General features: G+C 34.8%; 1 protein-coding gene across 1 annotated transcript; it reads right to left on the reverse strand.

Annotated features, from left to right (window-relative positions):
• Positions 1 to 7,553: 7,553 nt before the first annotated feature.
• On the reverse strand, positions 7,554 to 15,676 carry LOC107639678 (auxin response factor 2B-like). The gene is made up of 11 exons (XM_088484819.1): positions 15,564 to 15,676; positions 15,342 to 15,461; positions 15,167 to 15,245; positions 14,980 to 15,083; positions 14,858 to 14,930; positions 13,180 to 13,425; positions 8,146 to 8,153; positions 8,027 to 8,034; positions 7,908 to 7,915; positions 7,698 to 7,724; positions 7,554 to 7,580 (listed from the first exon to the last, which is right to left on the reverse strand). Exons 1-11 carry the CDS (start codon positions 15,674 to 15,676, stop codon positions 7,554 to 7,556), a joined length of 813 nt encoding a protein of 270 aa, XP_088340945.1.
• Between the last annotated feature and the right edge of the window lie 5,092 nt (positions 15,677 to 20,768).

Consider the following 20,768-nt stretch of genomic DNA (forward strand, 5'->3'; position numbering starts at 1 on the left):
AATCTCCCAATTGTGCACCAACATCACCAAATACACTAACATAACCAATATCACATACATACATCAACTTAGGGCTCATAAAAATGACAAATTACAAGGGTTTGAGCACTTCTTACCTCAGCCCATATGAAGTAGGGATAGAACCCACTTAGAATCCATGTTGGAGTATCCCTAAACACCCAAAATCACAAGATTTCAACACTAACTATCCAAAAACGTGTAACAGTGGGGAATTTCGAAAACTGGGAAGAGATGAATGAAATATTCACCACCAAACTTAGATAGAATTGTAGAGGATAAGAAGATCAACGCGTGGCCGCAAACGGCTCGTCAATCGAAGCTCCGTAGCTCAAGTTATGGTGGTTTGAAGATCAAAGAGAGTTAGGTTTTCTCTCTTCTCTTCTCTTTTCTCTATTTCAGCGCCCCAACCTCTCTTTTAGGGTAAAAATAAGCTGAAATGCTCATAACTAATGTTTATATATGTTGGGTCTTGGGCCCACTTAGGCCCAGTTCATTTATTTTTGTCCGTTGGCCCAATTTTTGGACCAAAACCTTTAAGATTAGCGCTCTAAATCGCACTTCAAATATTTCTACCTCCCCTAATTATAATTCCTCATTTCTTAATCTTATTTACTCATAATCAATTTTCTCAGCTGCAGTACCAGACAGGTCTCAGCCGGTACTGCCGGTCAAAATTCCACTGCGCGCTTTTATGCAGAAAACTATGTTTTCCGACTCGGAAAAATTCACTGAATCCAAATATCATATTTAAATCATCAAATTCCAATTGCCAAATCTTCCAACCATATTCGCTCCTACTTAACTCATTATTTAATTAATTTCGGTTAGACCGGGTATTACACTTATCAATGGTGATGATAATGGGGTTTTAATCCCACTTAGTTAACCTTTATTAAAGTAAAGGGAGGTCAAGTGGACTAATTAGTTTGATCCTCAGGTTCTAGCCAATTCCTAAGAAAGGACTAGAGTTATTGGAACCCAATTCAATTAGCAAAAATAACAATTATTAATCACGATGAGTTTGATAACTCAAGAGTCTTCAATTGATCAATCAAAGCCAAAAGGAAAAAATCTAAATTATTTATATAAATAAAGGAAAGCAATCATAATTCTGAAATACCTCAAGTTGCACTAATAAAGATATCAAATGTAACATGGAAAAGTTCATAAATTAAATTGGGAAGGTAAATAAAAGGAACATTGAACCTGGTAATTAAGCAGAAATTGTAAGTTGAAGTAATAAAAGTCTTAAATCCTTTAAGAGGAATCCTAATCCTAAATCCTAAGAGAGAGGAGATAACCTCTCCCTCTAAAAACTACATCTAAAGTATGAAAAGTGAATAATTGAAGGCCTCCCCATGAATGGATGCATTCCCCCACTTTATAGCCTCTAATCTGTATATTCTGTGCCAAAAATTGGTTCAAAAATAGCCCAGAAATCGCCCCCAGTGTATTCTGGTACGTACAGGTCGCGGAAAAGTGGTGTGGAAGCGTCGTCCACGCGTTTGCGTGGATTGCGTTTCTGCCAGGTCACGCGTCTGCATGAACCACGCGTTCGCATCGCCTGGCTTTGGGGTAGCTATGGAAAATTATATATCAAATTGAAACCACGGACGTTAGCTTTCCAACGCAACTGGAACTGCATCATTTGGACCTCTATATCTCAAGTTATGACCGTTTGAGTGCGAAGAGGTCAGGCTGGACAGCTTAGCAATTTCTTCAACTTCTTGTATTCCTTCCACTTTTGCATGCTTTCTTCCCATCCTCTGAGCCATTCCTACCCTATAAGCTCTGAAATCACTTAACGCACATATCAAGACATCTAATGGTAATAAGAGAGGATTAATATTAGCAAATTAAGATCAAAGAAGACATGTTTTCAATCATAGCACAAAATCAGGAAGAAAAATGTAAACTATGCAAATAGTATGAATAAGTGGGTAAGGACTTGATAAAAACCACTCAAATGAGCACAAGATAAACTATAAAATAGTGGTTTATCAACCTCCCCACACTTAAACATTAGCATGTCCTCATGCTAAGCTCAAGAGAAGCTATAAGAGTGAATGAGGAAAGTAAGAAAGTATGAAATGCAACCTATCTATATGAATGCAACTCCATGCAATATGTTTCTACCTACTTGGTTAAAAGTAAATAAATTCTCTAAGAATAAATATGAACTGGATTTCACTAATTCAAATCATAAAAATGAAGTACAAATAGGTTTGTAGAAGAAAATAGCTCATGAAAGCCGGGAACAAAGAATCGAGCATCGAACCCTCACTGGGAGTGTATGCACTCTAATCACTCAAGTGTTTTAGGTTCGATTCTCTCAATTCTCTACTAACCTTGCTTTCTAAGGCTTGCTCTTCATCTAACAATCAACATGAATTTAATGCACAGATACACATATCAAGAGGTCTTTAAAGGGTTGTAATGGGGTTAGGGTCAAGGTAGGATTGTATTTGGCCAAGTAGACTAAAATCTGAATCCTTAATTAACTTAAACTTTCCACCTAACTTTAGACAATCTATGTAATCATAATACCACATCTAACTATCCATTAACCATGTTTTTCACATATTCATGCATTCTAATTTCAAGTACAGTACATATGCATTGCTTTCACCACTTACCTTGGGGCATTTTGTCCTCTTTTTGCTTAATTGCTCTTTTTTTTCTTTCTTTTTCTCACTTCTCTCTCTTTTTTTTTATATATATTTTTTCTTTCTTTTCTTTTCTTTTTCTCAATGCATATGATTAAATTATTGGATGCATGAATCATGTCCTAAACATTTTTTTTCACATTTTCAGAAAATTCTAACATACTCAATTCTCAAACCAAATGTTTCCAAATTCAACTTTTCCCGTACTTAATTCATGAGCACTCTCACTAGTCTAAACTAACCAAGGATTCAAATTAAGGACATTATTGTTTTTCGCTTAGAGTTAATGATGTGCTAAAGTAAAGAACAAAGGGGTAAAATAGGCTCAAAATTGGTTTGCAAAGAATAATGAAAAGGGTAAGGCCATATGGGTGTATGTAAGCTCAGTGAAATAAAGGCCTTGAATCATGTAAGTGTATGCATACATCAAACCATGGAAATATAGAATTAAGCAAGATAAAGATCACAATTTTAGAGAGAAAAACACACACCAAAAATAAAATATTGGTTGGTAAAATACAACCAATTCAAATAGGCTCAAAAATCTCACAGGTTTTGTGTGTTCGAGCTCTAAACCATGTTCCAGTATAATATTTCTTCAAACAAGTGTAACATTAAATTTTATTCAAATTAGTGAAATGCTCTAAAAGTTTTTTGAAAAAGAAAATATTTCTTCAACCAAGTGGTAAAATATGCAATCAAACATGTAAATGCAACAACTAACAAGGAAAATAAACCATTGGTGTTGAGATAGAAGAGTAACTAACCCATGGAGATTGGTATCGACCTCCCCACACTTAAAGATTGCACCGTCCTCGGTGCATGCTAAGATGTACAAGTGGACGGGTTGCTTCAACTGATACTTTTCTCCAAAGATTGTGCAGGTGGACTTGTTTGTCTTCCCATTAAGAAGCTTTTCCTCTCCCTTTGTGGTGGCTATCCTGAAAGAAGAGGGAAAAGAAGAAAATTAACCCAAAATAAAGATAGAAAATAAATAAAATATGGGTGTTAATGCCAGATAATAAGGGTCTCAATTACATGGTAGCTACAGCATGCAAGTGAGAGAATAGTAGAAGTACATGGCAAATCAAGAGTGCAAAAAATTTACAACAATGGGAAAGAGAGTGGGTAAGGAAAGATAATATAAATTCATGTCAATACAAAAATAATACAGGTATAAAAGATTGGTATTGATTTAAATAATATTACCTAACCAGAATAACACAAGTCACTAAGCACCCAAAATAATTCAAGAGAAGATGCAACAGTTAAATAAGAAAATTTTAACACCAAAGGAAAAATAATGAATTTAGAAAAGAAACAAAAATATGCACTAAATTAAAATGCAATGAATGAAATATGCAAATAAATTAAGTAAAATAGAATGAAGGTGAAAAGGAATGAGAAGTGAAAGAAATAAAGTAAGAAAGAAAGAAGAAAAGATAGAAGAAATTAGGATTAGAAAAGAAAATAGAAGATAATTGGCGCTGATTTGGATGAGTTGTGCGGCGCAGGCGACGCGGACACGTGGGTCACACGATCGCGTGGCCTGATTTGTGCGATTGGCGCGAGTGCAGCCTCGTGTTCGCGCAACTCTCTGTTCGAAACTCTTTTCGCCAGATTTTTGGGTGACGCGGTTGCGTGGTTGACGCGATCGCGTGGATGGCCATATTTTGAAAATGATGCGGACGCGTGGGGCACGCGTTCGCGTGGTAATCCGATGCGGTTTGGATTGGATGAACATTTTTTGGAAATCCGATCCAATCCGATCCGATTACAAGCAGTTTGGATTGGTTTGGATCCGCGGTTTTTTAAATACAAAATAATAACTTAATTTATAAAGTTATATAACCTGTCCAATAATCCATCATAATAATAAAACACAATTCAACATAATAATAAAACAAAAATTCCATAAAACATTATAAACTAACATGTCCAATTGTCCAACAATCCAACATATTCAACAAGTCTTGATAAAATAATAATTCTTTAGCATCAAAATAACTAAACAAGTCTCAACAACACAAAATTAAATAACATAGAAAAGTCTTAATAAAAACATAACATAAAAAACTCCAAACTGAAAGCTGAAGCACTGATCACTAATCAGATTCATCACCAGAGTCTTCTTCATCTATTAGTTGAGGAATTGGCTCAAGTTCTACAATAAAATATAATAAAATAAATATTAGTAAGTTAAACATATTATCAAATAGTAAAGTTAATCACTATGTGAAGATAAAATAAAACATAATATTAAAGAACATTACCTTTCTCAAGTTTTTCAAATTCTTCAAAAGACTCCTCAAGGTCAATTGGCAATGAATTGGCTCAAAACCAATTTTGTGCACAAATCAAAGCTTCAACAGTTTTTGGAGTAAGAGAGCTCCTATATTGATTAAGCACTCTACCTCCAGTGCTAAAGGCGGATTCAGAAGCAACCGTTGACACCGGCATAGCTAGAATATCCCTCGCAATTTGACTTAAAACAGGATATTTGTAATTGTTAGAGCTCACTTTCCACCAAGTTAAAATATCAAAACTACTTAGATCAATTGGTTTCTCCAAGGACTCCATGAGATATAAATCCACTTCATTTGTGTTGACACTCTCACTTGCTTGTACATCATTTTCAAATGCTGCCGCAAAGCGAACATCATCAAAGGCACTATCATCCATATCCACATCTTGGCTGTGTTGTGCAGATTGGTGTGCTTGATCACTATTGAGAGCAACCCTATAGCTGTTAAACAAGTCATTGAATACTTCCTTCACCTTACCACATAAGAAATCAGCATCATCCTTCTCAAACAACCTTTGAAAACTCCACTCAACAAACTTAATCTTGTATCTAGGGTCAAGTACCACAGCAACAAAAATTATCATATTCATGTTCCTCAAGTTACCCTAATATTTATCATGCTTAGCCTTCATTTTTGTAGCCATACCCTTAAGTAGTATGTCATTACTATCATCCCAAGTCTTCAAAGAACTAAGAATTGAACAAAAGTGATGAAAATATGAAGAAGAAGTCACAAATGTAGAACCCGAGACTTTTTTGGTTACATCAGAAAAAATCTTCAAAAATCTCACAAAACATCTTGCATTATCCCAATCTTCATTCTTTGGAATGCCCCTTGCATCATTACAAACTCAGCATCCCTCTCACTTAATCTCTTGAAGGCCTTTTGGAATTTTAAAGTACTACAAGCATTATGTAAGTGGAATTCCACCTAGTGGGGACATCTAATTACACACAAGAGTAGTCTTGGATCCTAGCCTCTTTAATGCAACTTTTAAACCTATCCATACGACTAGGAGAAGCACGGACATATCTAACAGCATTTCTAATTTTACTAATTGAAGAATGCATATCCTTCAAACCATCATTCACCACCAAGTTCAAGATATGAGCACAACACCTAACATGCAAATGTTCACCTTTTAAAGGATGTGAATTCCAATCTTCCATTCTACCTTTCAAGTAACAAATGGCAACATCATTTGAACTAGCATTATCAACTGTGATGCTAAAGACTCTACTTATTCCCCAATTCAAAAGACATTTTTCTATCTTCCTACCAATTGTTTCACCTTTATGATTCTTGATGAGACAAAAGTTAAGAATTCTCTTTTGCAACTTCCAATCTTGATCAATAAATGTGCAGTAAGGCAAAGATAGTTTAGATTTTGTACAGAAGTCCAACAATCAGTGGTCAAACACATACTTTGATTTGAGTTTATAAAGACACTCTTCAACTTATCTTTTTCATTCATGAACAAGTTCCAACAATCCCTAGCAACTGAAATTCTGCCCGGAATATGGAGTTTTGGCTGTAAAACACTCATGAAATAACGAAATCGCTCCCCTTCAACAAATCTAAAAGGCAACTCATCTATGATTATCATTCTAGCAAGAGCTTGTCTACATAAATCAGGATCAAATGATACAGAAGTCAAACAATTACCCAGCCCATTTCCTTCTTCTTTTTTAAGTTGCTGCATAACAAGTGTTTTTTGAGTGGGATCAAAGTGAATCTTTTGGAAATTTTCTACACTGACTCAACAAGTGACTTTTAAGATTGCTAGTACCATTTTTATGTGAATCAGTCGCATAAGATGCTCCACACCACTTACATATAGCCCTAGGTTTGGGACCACTATCATCTTTTTTAAAATGCTCCCAAGTCCAAGATCTAGGTCTAACAGGTTTTTTAGTGTTACCTGTACCTTGTTCCTCAGACTGGCCAGGATTAGGTGACTCATTAGCAACATTTGCTTTGCCTCTCCTCCTCTTAGATCTAGTTCCTTCATTGTTCTGATCACTGTGCGGCGGCAGTGGCGGCAACGATGGTGGCTGTGTCTGCGTCTGAGTTTGTGGCTGCGATTGCTGCTGTGGAGGCGGCATTGACTCTAACTGTCCTGAAGATCTGACTGATTCAAAAGTGGATGGAGTAGCACTGGTAAATCCTGGCTCGCTACTTTGAACATCCTGTGATAACAAAGAATAATTAATCAGTTTATGTTATTTTAATATTTTTCTCAATTAATTAACATATTGAGTTGTTACCAACATACACATTACACAATAAAAAAATTACCTCAGGATATGAAGCTGACATTGTTGACCTTCGAATTGAAAGCTAAAAACAACCGAACAAATATAAAATCTGCCAAAGATAAAAAAAATAGAATTCAATTTCAATCAACAAGAACAAAATACTTAATTTAATACAAAGTTTAACCAATTTTAATAACAAGAATAACAGTACAACAAGAACATAATAAAATTAAAACACAGTTTAACAAGTAAAAATTAAAACAATTAAAAATTAAAGCAAGTAAAAATATACCTTGAACAGTTTAACACAGTTTAACATAGATTAACAACTAAAAGTTAAAATTAAACAAAATCTTAAAACAACAGAACACAACAAAATAAAATTAAAACACAGTTTAACAAGTAAAAATTAAAACAAGTAAAAATTAAAGCAAGTAAAAATATACCTTGAACAGTTTAACACAGATTAACAACTAAAAATTAAAATTAAACAAAATCTTAAAACAACATAACACAACAAAACAAACAAAAGCAAGTAAAGATATACCTTGAAGGCTTGAACAATTTAACACAGATTAACAAGTAAAAATTAAAATTAAACAAAATCTTAAAACAATAGAACAAAACAAAATAAACAAAAGCAAGTAAAGATATACCTTGAAGGCTTGAACAATTTAACACAGTTTAACACAGATTAACAAGTAAAAATTAAAATTAAACAAAATCTTAAAACAACAGAACAAAACAAAACAAACAAAAACAAGTAAAGATATACCTTGAAGACTTGAACAATTTAACACAGTTTAACACAGATTAACAAGTAAAAATTAAAATTAAACAAAATTTTAAAACAACAGAACAAAACAAAACAAACAAAAGCAAGTAAAGATATACCTTGAAGGCTTGAACAATTTAACACAGTTTAACAAGTAAAAATTAAAATTAAACAAAATCTTAAAACAATAGAACAAAACAAAATAAACAAAAGCAAGTAAAAATATACCTTGAAGAAGAGGCGGCAGCGGCGCCACCAAAGGGAGAAGGCGGCAGAGGGCGTCACCGAGGAGAGGAGGCGGCAGAGGGCGTCACTGAGAAGAGGAGGCGACGAAGGGCATCATTCAGAAGAGGAGCGGCAGACGGCGTTGGCGTGTGTCAGTGAGAGTGACTGAGAGTGAGTAATGTTGTGATGGTAAGAGTGAGTGATGCTGTGATGGTGAGAGTGAAGAACGAAGACTAAGAGAGTGAGAGAGGGCAAAGGGGTTTCTTTCTTTAGATTAGGGTTTCAAACATTTGGCTATTTGGATTTTGAAGGAGCGGCGCTACTGCGCTAGTAAGTGTGCTACGGTAAGTAAGGGTATTATTATTATTATTATTATTATTATTATTATTATTATTATTATTATTATTATTATTATTATTGTTATTATTATTATTATTATTGTTATTGTTATTGTTATTGTTATTATTATTGTTGTTATTGTTGTTGTTATTGTTATTGTTATTGTTATTGCGGTTCGGTTTGGTTCGGTTCGGTTTTACATAGTGGAACTGCAAACCGAACCGAACCGCAATAAAACTGATCCAAAATTCTAAAAAAATCCAAAATAGAGCGGTTTAATTCGGTTTTCGGTTTGGATCGGTCCGGTTTTGCGATTTTTTTGGACCGGTTTGGATCTGAACACCCTTAACGCGGACGCGTTAGCGACGCTGTCGCGTCGCGTGCGATTTTTATATATATATATATATATATGCAAAAATGCAGAATGCAGTATGCAGATGTTATGAATAATTCCAGGTTCAATGAAATAAAATAAAATTCAAAAACAAACAAAACTAAATAAAATTATAATTGGAAAATGAACGATCATACCATGGTGGGTTGTCTCCCACCTAGCACTTTTAGTTAAATTCCTTATGTTGGACATTTGATGAGCTTCCTGTTATGGTGGCTTGTGTTTGAATTCATCCAAAAATTTCCACCAATGTTTGGAATTCCAGTAGCCTCCAGGATCCCAAACTAGGCGCAGAAAGCCTTCAAGCAAGTTAAAGCAAGTGACAAGGCCCCAAGAGTGTTGATTGCCAGAATGAATTTCGGGGTCCCAAACCTTGCTTTTGCCCCCATCTTCTTGTTGATCATTAGTGTTCCAACCGGGGGGCAGGCAATCTGAATTCTCACTAAAGCGACCAAACAACTTCCTAGACCCATTCAGTTGAGCTTTACACCAACCTTTGCATTTAAACTTTGAGCTTTCCACCATATTGAATCTTGCATGACGACTCCTACCACTAACCATCTTCCTCTTACTCTTAATGCCACAAAGAGCTCTAAGTTGACCATCCGTCTCCAGTAGCCCATATTCAAGTGGGAAGGTAAAGGTCAAGGATAAAAATTTTACCCACTTGAACGTTGTGTTGGACGGTAATGGCCTTGGGAGAGGTGTTTCTAATGAACTTACAAGCTCTACTCCCTTGTGCTATTCTCTGACAACTTCCACCTCCTTGTAAGCTTCTTCAATTTCAACCTCTTCCTCTTGGTAGCTTTCTTCCAATTCAATCTCCTCTTCACTGCTTTCCAAGGGCATGAGAGGTTGTGCTTCTTCTTCTTGAATCTCCATCTCTTGATCGACCTCTTCCAATTCCTTAACCATGACATGCCTTGGAGGTTGTACACCCTCCTCAACATCAAATGCAACCGTCTTGGAAGGAGGCTCTATGTCTTGACTTTCCCATGGAGGTTCAGCATCTCCTAAGTCTGTAACCACTTCTTCCTCTGCAACTATTATGGCTTCTTCCACTTGTTCCAATATAAAGCCATGTTCCTCATTATCCACTAAAGTTTCTAGTGTCTCCTTCATGCTACGCTCTTCTTTAGATTCTCCACATGCAGCCATGGGAGTATTTTGAGTTCTCAGATGTCGGGAAGCTATTATATTTACTAACTCGCCTAAGGCGGCCGCAAAATTTAGCACACTCTTATTCATCTCTTCTTGCCCTTGAAGAATAACACTAAGGGCACTGTTATCCAATGGAGGTTGGGGTGGATAGGAGGGTTCATTATTTTAGAGAAAGGGTTCATAATAGGAAGGTGGTTCTTCTTGATAAAGATATGGAGATGGTGAATATTGAGGTGGTGGTTCTGGGTGTGGTTCATATGGTGGTTGGTGTGGTGGATATAGGTTAGGGTCATATGGTGGTGTTTGGTGGTAAGCAGCTTGTGAGTATGGTGGTTCAAAGTTGTGTTGAGGAGATGGTTCTTAAGCATATGGTGGGGCTTGTTGGTAACTACAAGGGGGTCCACCATAGTCATCATCTTGGTATGCATCACAGAATGGTTGTTGGTTATAGTGCGTTGGAGGGGGTTGTTGCCAAGAGGGTTGATCAAATCCTTGTGGCTCCTCCCATCTTTGATTCTTCCAACCTTGATGTCTATTTTCATTATAGTTTCCTCTTCCTGCAACATAATTGTAACCAGACTCATAGCCAAAGGGGTGAGAGTTCATAGTAGCAAATAAAATTAAAAACGAAAATAAAAATAAATTGAAATTAAAAGGTTATTGAAATTTAAATTTTGAAAATTAAATTTTGAAATTTGATTTTTTTTTTTTAAATAAGATAAGATAAGATTTTGAAAAAGATATGAATTTTGAAAAAAAAAAGATTTGAATTTCGAAATTTCATATTTTGAAATTTTGAAATTTGAATTTTAAATTTTGAAATTTGAATTTTGAAAATTGAAATTTGAAATTTTGAAATTTGAATTTAAAAATTTTTTAATTTGAATTTTGGAATTTGAAATTTGAAATTTGAAATTTTGAGTTTTAAATTTTGAATTTTTGAATTTAATGAGGAAAGATAAAAACCATAAAATGACACCAAACTTAAAATTTTTAGATCAAAACGAAGAAAACAACTAAGAACAACTTAAAGATCAAGATGAACACGAAGAACAAATTTTTGAAAAAAATTTTAATAACTAAATAAAAATCAATAACCTCTTAATTTATGAAAAAGCAAAAATAAAAACAAAAATAAAAGCAAATAAACAAGCAAAAAGTAAATATTTACAATAACCAATAATAAGGCACACGTTTGCAGTACCCCGACAACGGCGCCATTTTGAAAGAGCGAAACTCTCGCGTGATCTAGAATTTTTGCAAATAAATTCGCGTTGTAAGTATAGCTTCTAGACCGACAAGAATTCCTTCTTTACAAAAGTTTTGGTTGTCACAAGTAACAAACCCCTTTAAAATTGATAACCGAAGTATTTAAACCTCGGGTCGTCTTCTCAAGAAACTGCAGGGAGGTGTTCTTATTATTGGTTATGAGTTTTGTAAATTGGGGGTTTTGAAAGTGAGGAACAAGTAATTTGAATGACAAGTAAAATAAATAAATAACTGTAAAATAAACTCTTGGCAAGGTATGAAAACTGGAATTCCTATCCTAGTTATCCTTATCAATGGTGATGATAATTGAGTTTTAATCCCACTTAGTTAACCTTTATTAAAGCAAAGGGAGGTCAAGTGGACTAATTAGTTTGATCCTCAGGTTCTAGCCAATTCCTAAGAAAGGACTAGAGTTATTGGAATCCAATTCAATTAGCAAAAATAACAATTATCAATCACGATGAGTTTGATAACTCAAGAGTCTTCAATTGATCAATCAAAGCCAAAAGGGAAAAATCTAAATTGTTTATATAAATAAAAGAAAGTAATCATAATTCTGAAATACCTCAAGTTGCACTAATAAAGATATCAAATGTAACATGGAAATATTCATAAATTAAATTGGGAAGGTAAATAAAAGGAACATTGAACCTGGTAATTGAGCAGAAATTGTAAGTTGAAGTAATAAAAGTCCTAAATCCTTTAAGAGGAATCCTAATCCTAAATCCTAAGAGAGAGGAGAGAATCTCTCCCTCTAAAAACTACATCTAAAGTATGAAAAGTGAATAATTGAAGGCCTCCCCATGAATGGATGCATTCTCCCACTTTATAGCCTCTAATCTGTGTATTCTGGGCCAAAAACTGGGTCAAAAATAGCCCAGAAATCGCCCCCAGCGTATTCTGGTACGTACAGGTCGCGGGAAAGTGGCGCGGAAGCGTCATCCACGCGTTTGCGTGGATTGCGTTTCTGCCAGGTCATGCGTCCGCGTGATCCACGCGTTCGCGTCACCTTACTTCGGGGCAGCTATGGCAAAATATATATCAAATTGAAGCCCCAGACGTTAGCTTTCCAACGCAACTGGAACCGCATCATTTGGATCTCTTTAGCTCAAGTTATGACCGTTTGAGTGCGAAGAGGTCAGGCTGGACAGCTTAGCAATTTCTTCAACTTCTTGTATTCCTTCCACTTTTGCATGCTTTCTTCCCATCCTCTGAGCCATTCCTGACTTATAAGCTCTGAAATCACTTAACACACATATCAAGGCATCTAATGGTAATAAGAGAAGATTAATATTAGCAAATTAAGACTAAAGAAGACATGTTTTCAATCATAGCACAAAATCAGTAAGGAAAATGTAAAACCATGCAAATAGTATGAATAAGTGGGTAAGGACTTGATAAAAACCACTCAAATGAGCACAAGATAAATCATAAAATAGGATTTATCAATAATCAAAAAATAAATGCTACCCAACCCCTATGTCATCTTTGACATAACCATCAACAACATGAGTTAGTTTCCATACCACTTTTTGGAACAACAAAACGATCTAGCAACACAATCCACCACAATTGTTGCCTTATTCTGAAAATTGTGTTCATTTTTACACAACCAGACATTCCATATAACTGAGAAGAATCCCACTAACCATGTTTTACGCTCGTCTCCTCTCATAGGCATCATCCTCCAACCCTCAAAGTGTTCTTTTATGGTCCCTGGGATACTCCAAACACGACCCACATGAGTAATCCATGCACACCATACCTGCCAAGCAAACTCACACATAACAAAAAAATGTTGTATAGATTCAACTTCCTTATTACACATAACACAAATGTTATCATTCCGATCAATGATACCCAATCTACTCAAACGGACTTTTGTATTGACTCGCTCTACTAGCACGAACCAAGTAAATAGCTCAACTTGAGGGGGCACTAGTCCTTTCCAGATTCCATTTGTGAACTTGTAGCTAAGGATATCATCCGTCAGAGTCTGTTCCTGCAAAACCTGCGCAAATGAGTTAGTAGAATAAACGCCTTCCTTGTCAAATTTTCACACCACTCTATCTTATACTCCTGCTATCAATCTCACAGCGTGCAAGATATCAAGCAGTTGATTCAAGTTTTCAGTCTCCCATTGGCGGAGTTCCCTCCTCCATTGGAAGTTCCACACCCACTCTATCCCATCCCAAAACCCACAGTCTCCAATTACGGATCTTTTGTTATTTGAAACCAAGAAGAGTCTCGGAAAGGAGTCTTTTAACTTCCCAGACTGTAACCATGTATCCTTCCAAAATCTTGTTGATCTACCATCTCCTACTTCCATAGCAAGTCCATCAATCATCTTTTGTCTGACATTTTGCTCTTTTATTTGTAGTTGACATATATCTCTCCACGGGCCCCCTTTTACTGATAGATTTTGAGTAGACAAAAGTTGTCTAGGTTTCAGATTATTGCACGAGCACACAATTTTCTTCCATAGTGGACAATCTTCTTTAGAAAATCTCTACCACTACTTGAATAATAATGCGGTATTACGAACCACACAACTAAAAAATGGATTAATACAAACAGATTTACAGACAGATTTAGTCTTTATTACAGACGGATTTTTGGTTACCGACGGATTTTGTCCCTCTGTAAAAGTCCCGTCGGAAATTATTTACCGACGGATTTTTTTCCGTCGGAAAATTATCGACGGATTTTTACCAATTACCGATGGATTTTCCCTTTGTAAATTTTCCATCCATTTTCAGAAGTCGACGGATTTTTTGACGAATTTTCTGTCTGTAATTACAGACAAATTTTTAGACGGATTTTCTGTCTGTAATTACGGATTTTTTGATAGATTTTCTGTCTGTAATTTGAACCTTGGAAAATCATCTCACACTCTAATTACAGACAGAAAATCCGTCTATAAATCCGTCAGTAAGGTAAAATATTTTTTTTATTTTTTCAATTACAAAATAAACTTGTTTTCATACAAAATAAATATAAATTTAATACAAATTTTATCTAATTTGTATTCAAATATTTATAATATTTCGAAAAATAAATAAATTCATTGTATTATCAAACTAAAAGAAAATTACTATAAACAAACAAGTCAATATATTTCAAAATATAAACAAAGTGTTGATACATCAATTATAATAACAAGTAACAACCATACATCAACAAAGTGTATTGATACATCAACTATTGTCCTCTAATTAAGTCAAAATATACAATAAGGTTGCTTAATTAGGTTCTAAAATTGGAACTTCATCTGTGCAGAAACCATTCATCATTATTGTGTCCATTGATTCAAAAAGTGGGGTCATGAATTGATCCTCTGCCTCAGGCTTCTCTGCCTCCTTAGATTTTTCCATTTCTCATCTGTTTTCCAAGTATCAAATTCTGACAAAAATAAAAAAATAGTGACAACATAATCTATATACAATGTATTCTTGAGATGAATAAGTGAAGCTCACCTTAACATCTGGTCTAGTTCCAGTGACTTTCGATTTGGGGCTGCAAGTTTAATAGAAGAAAAAGAGAAAGATAAATAAGTGAAGCTCACCATTGCATGCAAAGCATCCTGTAACTTGGCAATTTCATGTGCCTTTTCCTCTTCCAAATCAGTTTGTAATCAGTCAAAAAGTAAATAAGTTTATGGTACAAGACCTGTTGGATATCAAAGCAGTAAACTTAGAGAAAATGTTTGGGGGAAAACATGGTGCATATTTCAAGCAAAACTAAAAATGTACCATTAAGCACCTCCATTTTGATTTAGGCCATCTGTATGGATCCAAATCACTCATTCCAGTCACTATACCACTAGTACACCTGCAAGGTAAGAAGATTGATTCATGTTCCTCACAGGATATAAATTTTCGTGAGATATATGCAGCTAAAATATTCATAGCTATTGCCACTGTTGACCTTCTTTCAGGTGATTCATCCATTTCAAATTTCACTTTGAATCTTGTGCCAATGGTCACCGGATTCTTGATGCTTTTGGCATACTTTTGATAGGATACAACAAAATCTGCATGAGTTGCCCTGCAATGTAGCAAGTTAAATGGCTGAACATTTAATCCCTACACTGGATTTGCATATTGATAAGAACTAAGAACAGAAGAAAATATCTTTCTGATCTATTACCTTGGACTGTAGAAAACATGAAACATGCTTTTTGCTGATATAGCATTAGGCCACAGAAGAAAGGAAATTGGGATAACAACTCTGGTTACCAACAATAGACTCAGGAAGACCATTTCTTGGTCGAACAGCTCTTCTGATTCCCAATCTCAATTCTCCATTTTCACCCCTACAAAATATATATAACTAACAGGCATTTGTACATTATTATCCTTCATTTTTCATGCTTTTAAAGTTTACTAACTCATAATAACTTCAAGATTCTACATAGTAGATTTTGATTTCATTTTGCTAATTTGGTACTTTAGAGCCACTATGACAAGAACATATTTTGACCAATCCAATAAATAGGACAATACTAACTATATCCAAATATTTTTAGTTTGCCAGTTGATAATTACTTTCTGCTAAATATGGCAACAAACATGACATTAAGAATTTCAAGAACATTTGTTGTGTTTCCAAGGCAGATTTGTGCCAATTAAGAAGTCCAAGATCAACATATACATACCTTAGGAAAAGCCCAGCATCACAAATAGTATTAATAGTCAAAATAGTCCTGAAAGATCAAATATCTCAAATTGGTCCTGAATCTGCCAAAATAATTCACTACTATATCATTTTAGAACTAATTGGAAGCATTTAATCTTGACGATGATGAGCATGTTTAAGAAATAAGTTGAATATAAAGAGCAGATATTCATACCACATCTGCAAAAACTATTTCAGATATAAGTATTTAAGGTGTGTGAATTGTGTTCAAGAATTTATACACCAAATAGATACCAAGCATCTAATCATATCCCATAAAACTTGTCAGTCCAAGAATTTATAATTGAAGGTCTGTGAATTGTGTTCAAGCCAACCAAATACTCCAAATAGATACCACAATGATTTTGCCATTTTGGTACTCAAAACCAGCAAAACTAGTCAAGAGAAATTGAACTAGGGTTGCAAGACACATCAAACACTCACCTAATGCATTGAATTAGAAGTTTTCCTTACATTTCTCTATATATAAGTAGAAACTTCATATCCCTGTCAGTCATAACATGAGATGATTTTTCATACCGTCTAGAATCTTGATGCTTAATTGACAAAAGTGATAAGAAGCAGCAACATAGTCACAATCAATTTGAAGTCAAAGTATTACCTTCGATTTTCTTGATCAGTTCTTCTTCTGAGACGTGTGATTTCTCAAGCTTCTTCCCAATTTTAGTTTCCCACATCTCGACTAGTTCATTCAGAGAATAAACGTTTTCTGAGGGTCTCAAGTACAACACTTTGTTCAAGGTACGGGGTTCATCAACTGTGCTAATAGTGAAGGCAGCGACATCATTTTCCTTAACAAATACGCCTGCAAAGAAACCCTTCATAAATAAGCATCAAACAAAAAGAATAACAATTACGTGATAAGAAATTAGCAATCGTCTTCGATCAAATAGACCTTTTGTGTTCCCATCACCAAATATGGTAACCTTGTCACTAGGAGGAGCATTTAAGCCTGGCTGAACAAGAGAAGGGAGCAAAATCTTCATGAAGAAATTGCGGCAAATGTAGGTATATGGAATGCGTTCGGCCTCAACTATCTAGCAAATTTTGAGTTTGGGTGCGTATAAATTACGGCCATCCTCCAGGTCATATATTGAACCTTGGTAGGGTCTGCTCCAAATTCAGCTGAGATAAATCTCTGAAGAGACCAAAATAAACAACACATCATTGAACATATCTTACAATTCAAATATTCAATAATACAAGCACCATTGGCAATACATACTCACTTGCAGATCAGAAATGGTGGGAGCATATATCTTAATAAATGAAATATAGTAAGACTGTTGGTAACAACTTTAGAAACGGATGCTCCAAAACTAAATTAACCAATTCCGCAAGAAATTGAAGCAGAACATTAGAAACGGCCTAAGAATCAGCATTTTAAGAGAATGTTAACAAATAAACATAAGGACTTGAAGGTTGAAAGGCTCATTATTTGACTGAAAAGCGCAAGCATGTTTTCTTATGCCAAATTAATTTACCATTGATCTCCATAGAAGTAGTGTAAGAGCATATAATAGTTTCACATGTGAGGATTTTACACAGATATGAATATCAGTCAGGTTCTATAATTTAATTCCGTCTATTTTGGCTTCATTTAAGCAGGTAAAACCAGCCAGTAACTACCTTCTCTTGTGTCCCATTGATATAGGCCTCCAAGCTTCCAAAAGAAGAGAGGCATTATAGCTGTTTGAATCACTAGAAGTATCATATTTCATTTTCCTTTCATGACAGTTTCCCTTCATATAAACCAACTTTAATTAAAGGTAAATTAAAAAAAAAAGAACATTACCTCACTTTTCAAGTATTTTAATTCTCATATCTAAAATTTTGGTTCCCATTGATTCAAAACTGAATTGTTAAAGCTAAGCTAAGTGTTACATAACATAAATTCGTTGCTGCTACATAACTTATAAAGCATATTCAATAGGAAAAAGCAACTAATATATCTGGAACTTAGGATTCAAACAAACAAATTTCATGAAATCTTATGGAAAACCTGAAATATACCATTGGCATACTACAAGAGCAACTAATCTGACCAAGTTGATCCCGAGAATATTCATGAGAATTTCCACATTTGTGGCAGTAACCAATATAGCCATAATGCCTACAATAACCATATGAGTTATAAATCAAATCAAGGGAGTAACACAAACAAGATCAAAGGTGCAACACAAGCAGAGAAGTACATTACCTACTGTCATGAATCTTGCCACGATTTAATCTGAGTAAGACTCTAAAAATAGGTCCGTGATACGCATAGTACAAAAACAAGGGAGTAATATGATACCCTAACACTGTAGCCTCCCTGGCAGCTCCACCTGTAAGCATTTGCAAACCAACTTCATTCGAATATGGCATAGGGCACACATAGGCTCCATATGCAGCTAAAGAACTAGCAATAAAAATAGATAGTAGTTACAGAACATGTCAAAACTTGCCTAGTCACATTGAATTTCTAGATAGTAGTGTTTACCTCTGGAAGCATTGACGAGAGCGAAGAAGCTCTGTTCAAGGTCATGGATGAAATCACCTTCCTTCTTTTACAAGAAGAGCTTGATGTGACGGTAGCTTTCAAACATGATTCGAACCTCATCTTTGTTCCTCTGCTTGGTGACGACCTCATCTCGTGACAGAGGCGGAGGAGGAGGAGTAGGCAGACGAGCTAGGGTTTGAGGAGATTGTGGCGGCGGTGCTAGCGGCGGTGGTGTGGCAGTGGAGATTCCGGAAGAGTGTCGTGCTTTCGCTTCTTCAATAGCTGCTCGGTGGACGCCATTGGTTATGGTTAGTGCCGCTGAATGAACGATCGGTGCTGTAGTTTTATAAAATCGCGAAGGTAGACAAAGGCGACGAAGATGGTGGCAGAGAAATGCACATTAAGGTTCGAAAGGGAATGACGCGAGCAACACACATAGAAGAGCCGGGAAGGGGTGTGACGGGGCGATGGAAGTTCAGTGCAATGGAGGTTCAGTGCGGCGACAACACAAGGTGTGGCGGCGGCATAAGGTGCGATGGCGGTGCAAGGCTGAGAAGCACTGCCAATAGAGCATTTGGAGGGGAGGGTGTGGAGGTGCGGGGAAGAATATGTGAAATGAGGGGATTTTGTAACGCTGAACTTTATTTTAATATTTCTAACGGAAAATTTTAAATTACAGACGGATTTTCCCGTCTGTAATAATTTAATAAACACAGTGTTTTGGTCCATTTAATTACAGATGGATTTTTCGTCTGTAACTGTTTTTTACAAAAAAAAATTTAATTTTTTCGACAGAATTACTGAGGGATTTTCTTTTCCGTCTATAATTTATGCTAATTCATTTTTTTAGTTTTCCGACAAAAAATCCTTTTGAAATTTCGTCTGTATTTCCGTGGGATAAAATCCATCGAAAATATCCGTCTGTAATAACTAGTTTTCTAGTAGTGCCATCGCATCTCCCACACCTACCCCTCCTAGTTTCTTCAGTGCCTGTATCATATCCCACTTTACCAAAGCCAACCCAGGTCGACCATTAAATTGATCTTTATGCCATGTTGCAAAACAGTTTTTTTGTTTAGGATTTAAGAGTGCACAATTCAAATTTAAAATAAATTTGTTTAGATAAAAATAAAATCCTCCGATCCATTTTAAAATAAAATATAATAAGATACAAAAAAATTTATATTAATAAAAAATACGAAAAAGAACATGTTGAGAGAAAGAAAAAGAAGATTTATTAAGAAAAATTTCGGTGTCACGGTTAAAAAATTTTGATATTATTTTTAAGAAATTTTAGTGCTATTTTTCTGTATCACTGTTAAAAAATTTCAATGTCAAAATTTAAAAATTTTCTGTGTCAAACTTAAAAAGTTCAGTGCTATTTTTTTGATAAATTTTGTACAATTCAAACTTCCTTTTTCTTCTTCATCATCATTGTCATCATTTTTTTATTTTTCTTCTTCAAGTTTCCATGTTATTTCAATTTCTCATAATTTTTTTTTATGTTTTTAAAAAGAACAAAAATAATCAAGCAAAGAAAAAAATGTTACAATAACACCAGTAAAAAGAGGAGGAGAAGAAGAAATAAAAAATTCACACAGCAACAACAACAATAATAGAAGAACGACAAATAAGAGAAAATATATATAAAAAAAAAGAAACACGAATAAATTTATGATTACGTACTTTTTTGTGTGAGTAAATTTTGTTAAATTTAAATCTATTTAATTAGACGTAATAATTGACAAAAATATTTAATTGTATAGCAAAACTTTGTTTATAAATAACTTTTATTGAATAAATATTTTTGCAAAATTAATCATTAAATTAAAAGTTTACAATTTTTTTTATTATGGCCATATAACTTTACATTACTATTTGAGTTTATTTATTAAAAACCTCAACACAATAACACTAAGCTTATTTCAAATTAGAAAAATAAAAGAACAAAACACGACACAAAAAGTAACCAACACGGACAACACCATACTCTATACAATACCATATTCTCTACTCCTGCATTGTTCAAATCTCTGTCAATCATCCTCGATCACAGTAACCTTCCTAACACCTATAATAGAATGTTGAAAGATTATCTTGTTTCTGATCAACTACCAGACATTTTAAATTACAGCATAAAAATCGATAACCCATTTTTTTTCAAATTCTTTTTC

The sequence above is a fragment of the Arachis ipaensis genome, chromosome B4 (genome assembly GCF_059453495.1).
Source record: "Arachis ipaensis isolate K30076 ecotype BB chromosome B4, ASM5945349v1, whole genome shotgun sequence".
Classification (NCBI taxonomy): domain Eukaryota; kingdom Viridiplantae; phylum Streptophyta; class Magnoliopsida; order Fabales; family Fabaceae; genus Arachis; species Arachis ipaensis.

Excerpts from the sequence above, each read along its gene's own strand:
- LOC107639678 (XM_088484819.1), bottom strand. The coding sequence starts at position 15,676 with ATGGTCTTCCTGAGTCTATTGTTGGTAACCAGAGTTGTTATCCCAATT. Across the intron at positions 14,931-14,979 it reads AGGATGCTTTGCATGCAATG|CCCCAAATCGAAAGTCACTG; the intron begins GTGAGCTTCACT and ends TTAAACTTGCAG. Across the intron at positions 13,426-14,857 it reads ATTCATCTCAAGAATACATT|GTTTTGCAGGAACAGACTCT; the intron begins GTATATAGATTA and ends TCATTTGCGCAG.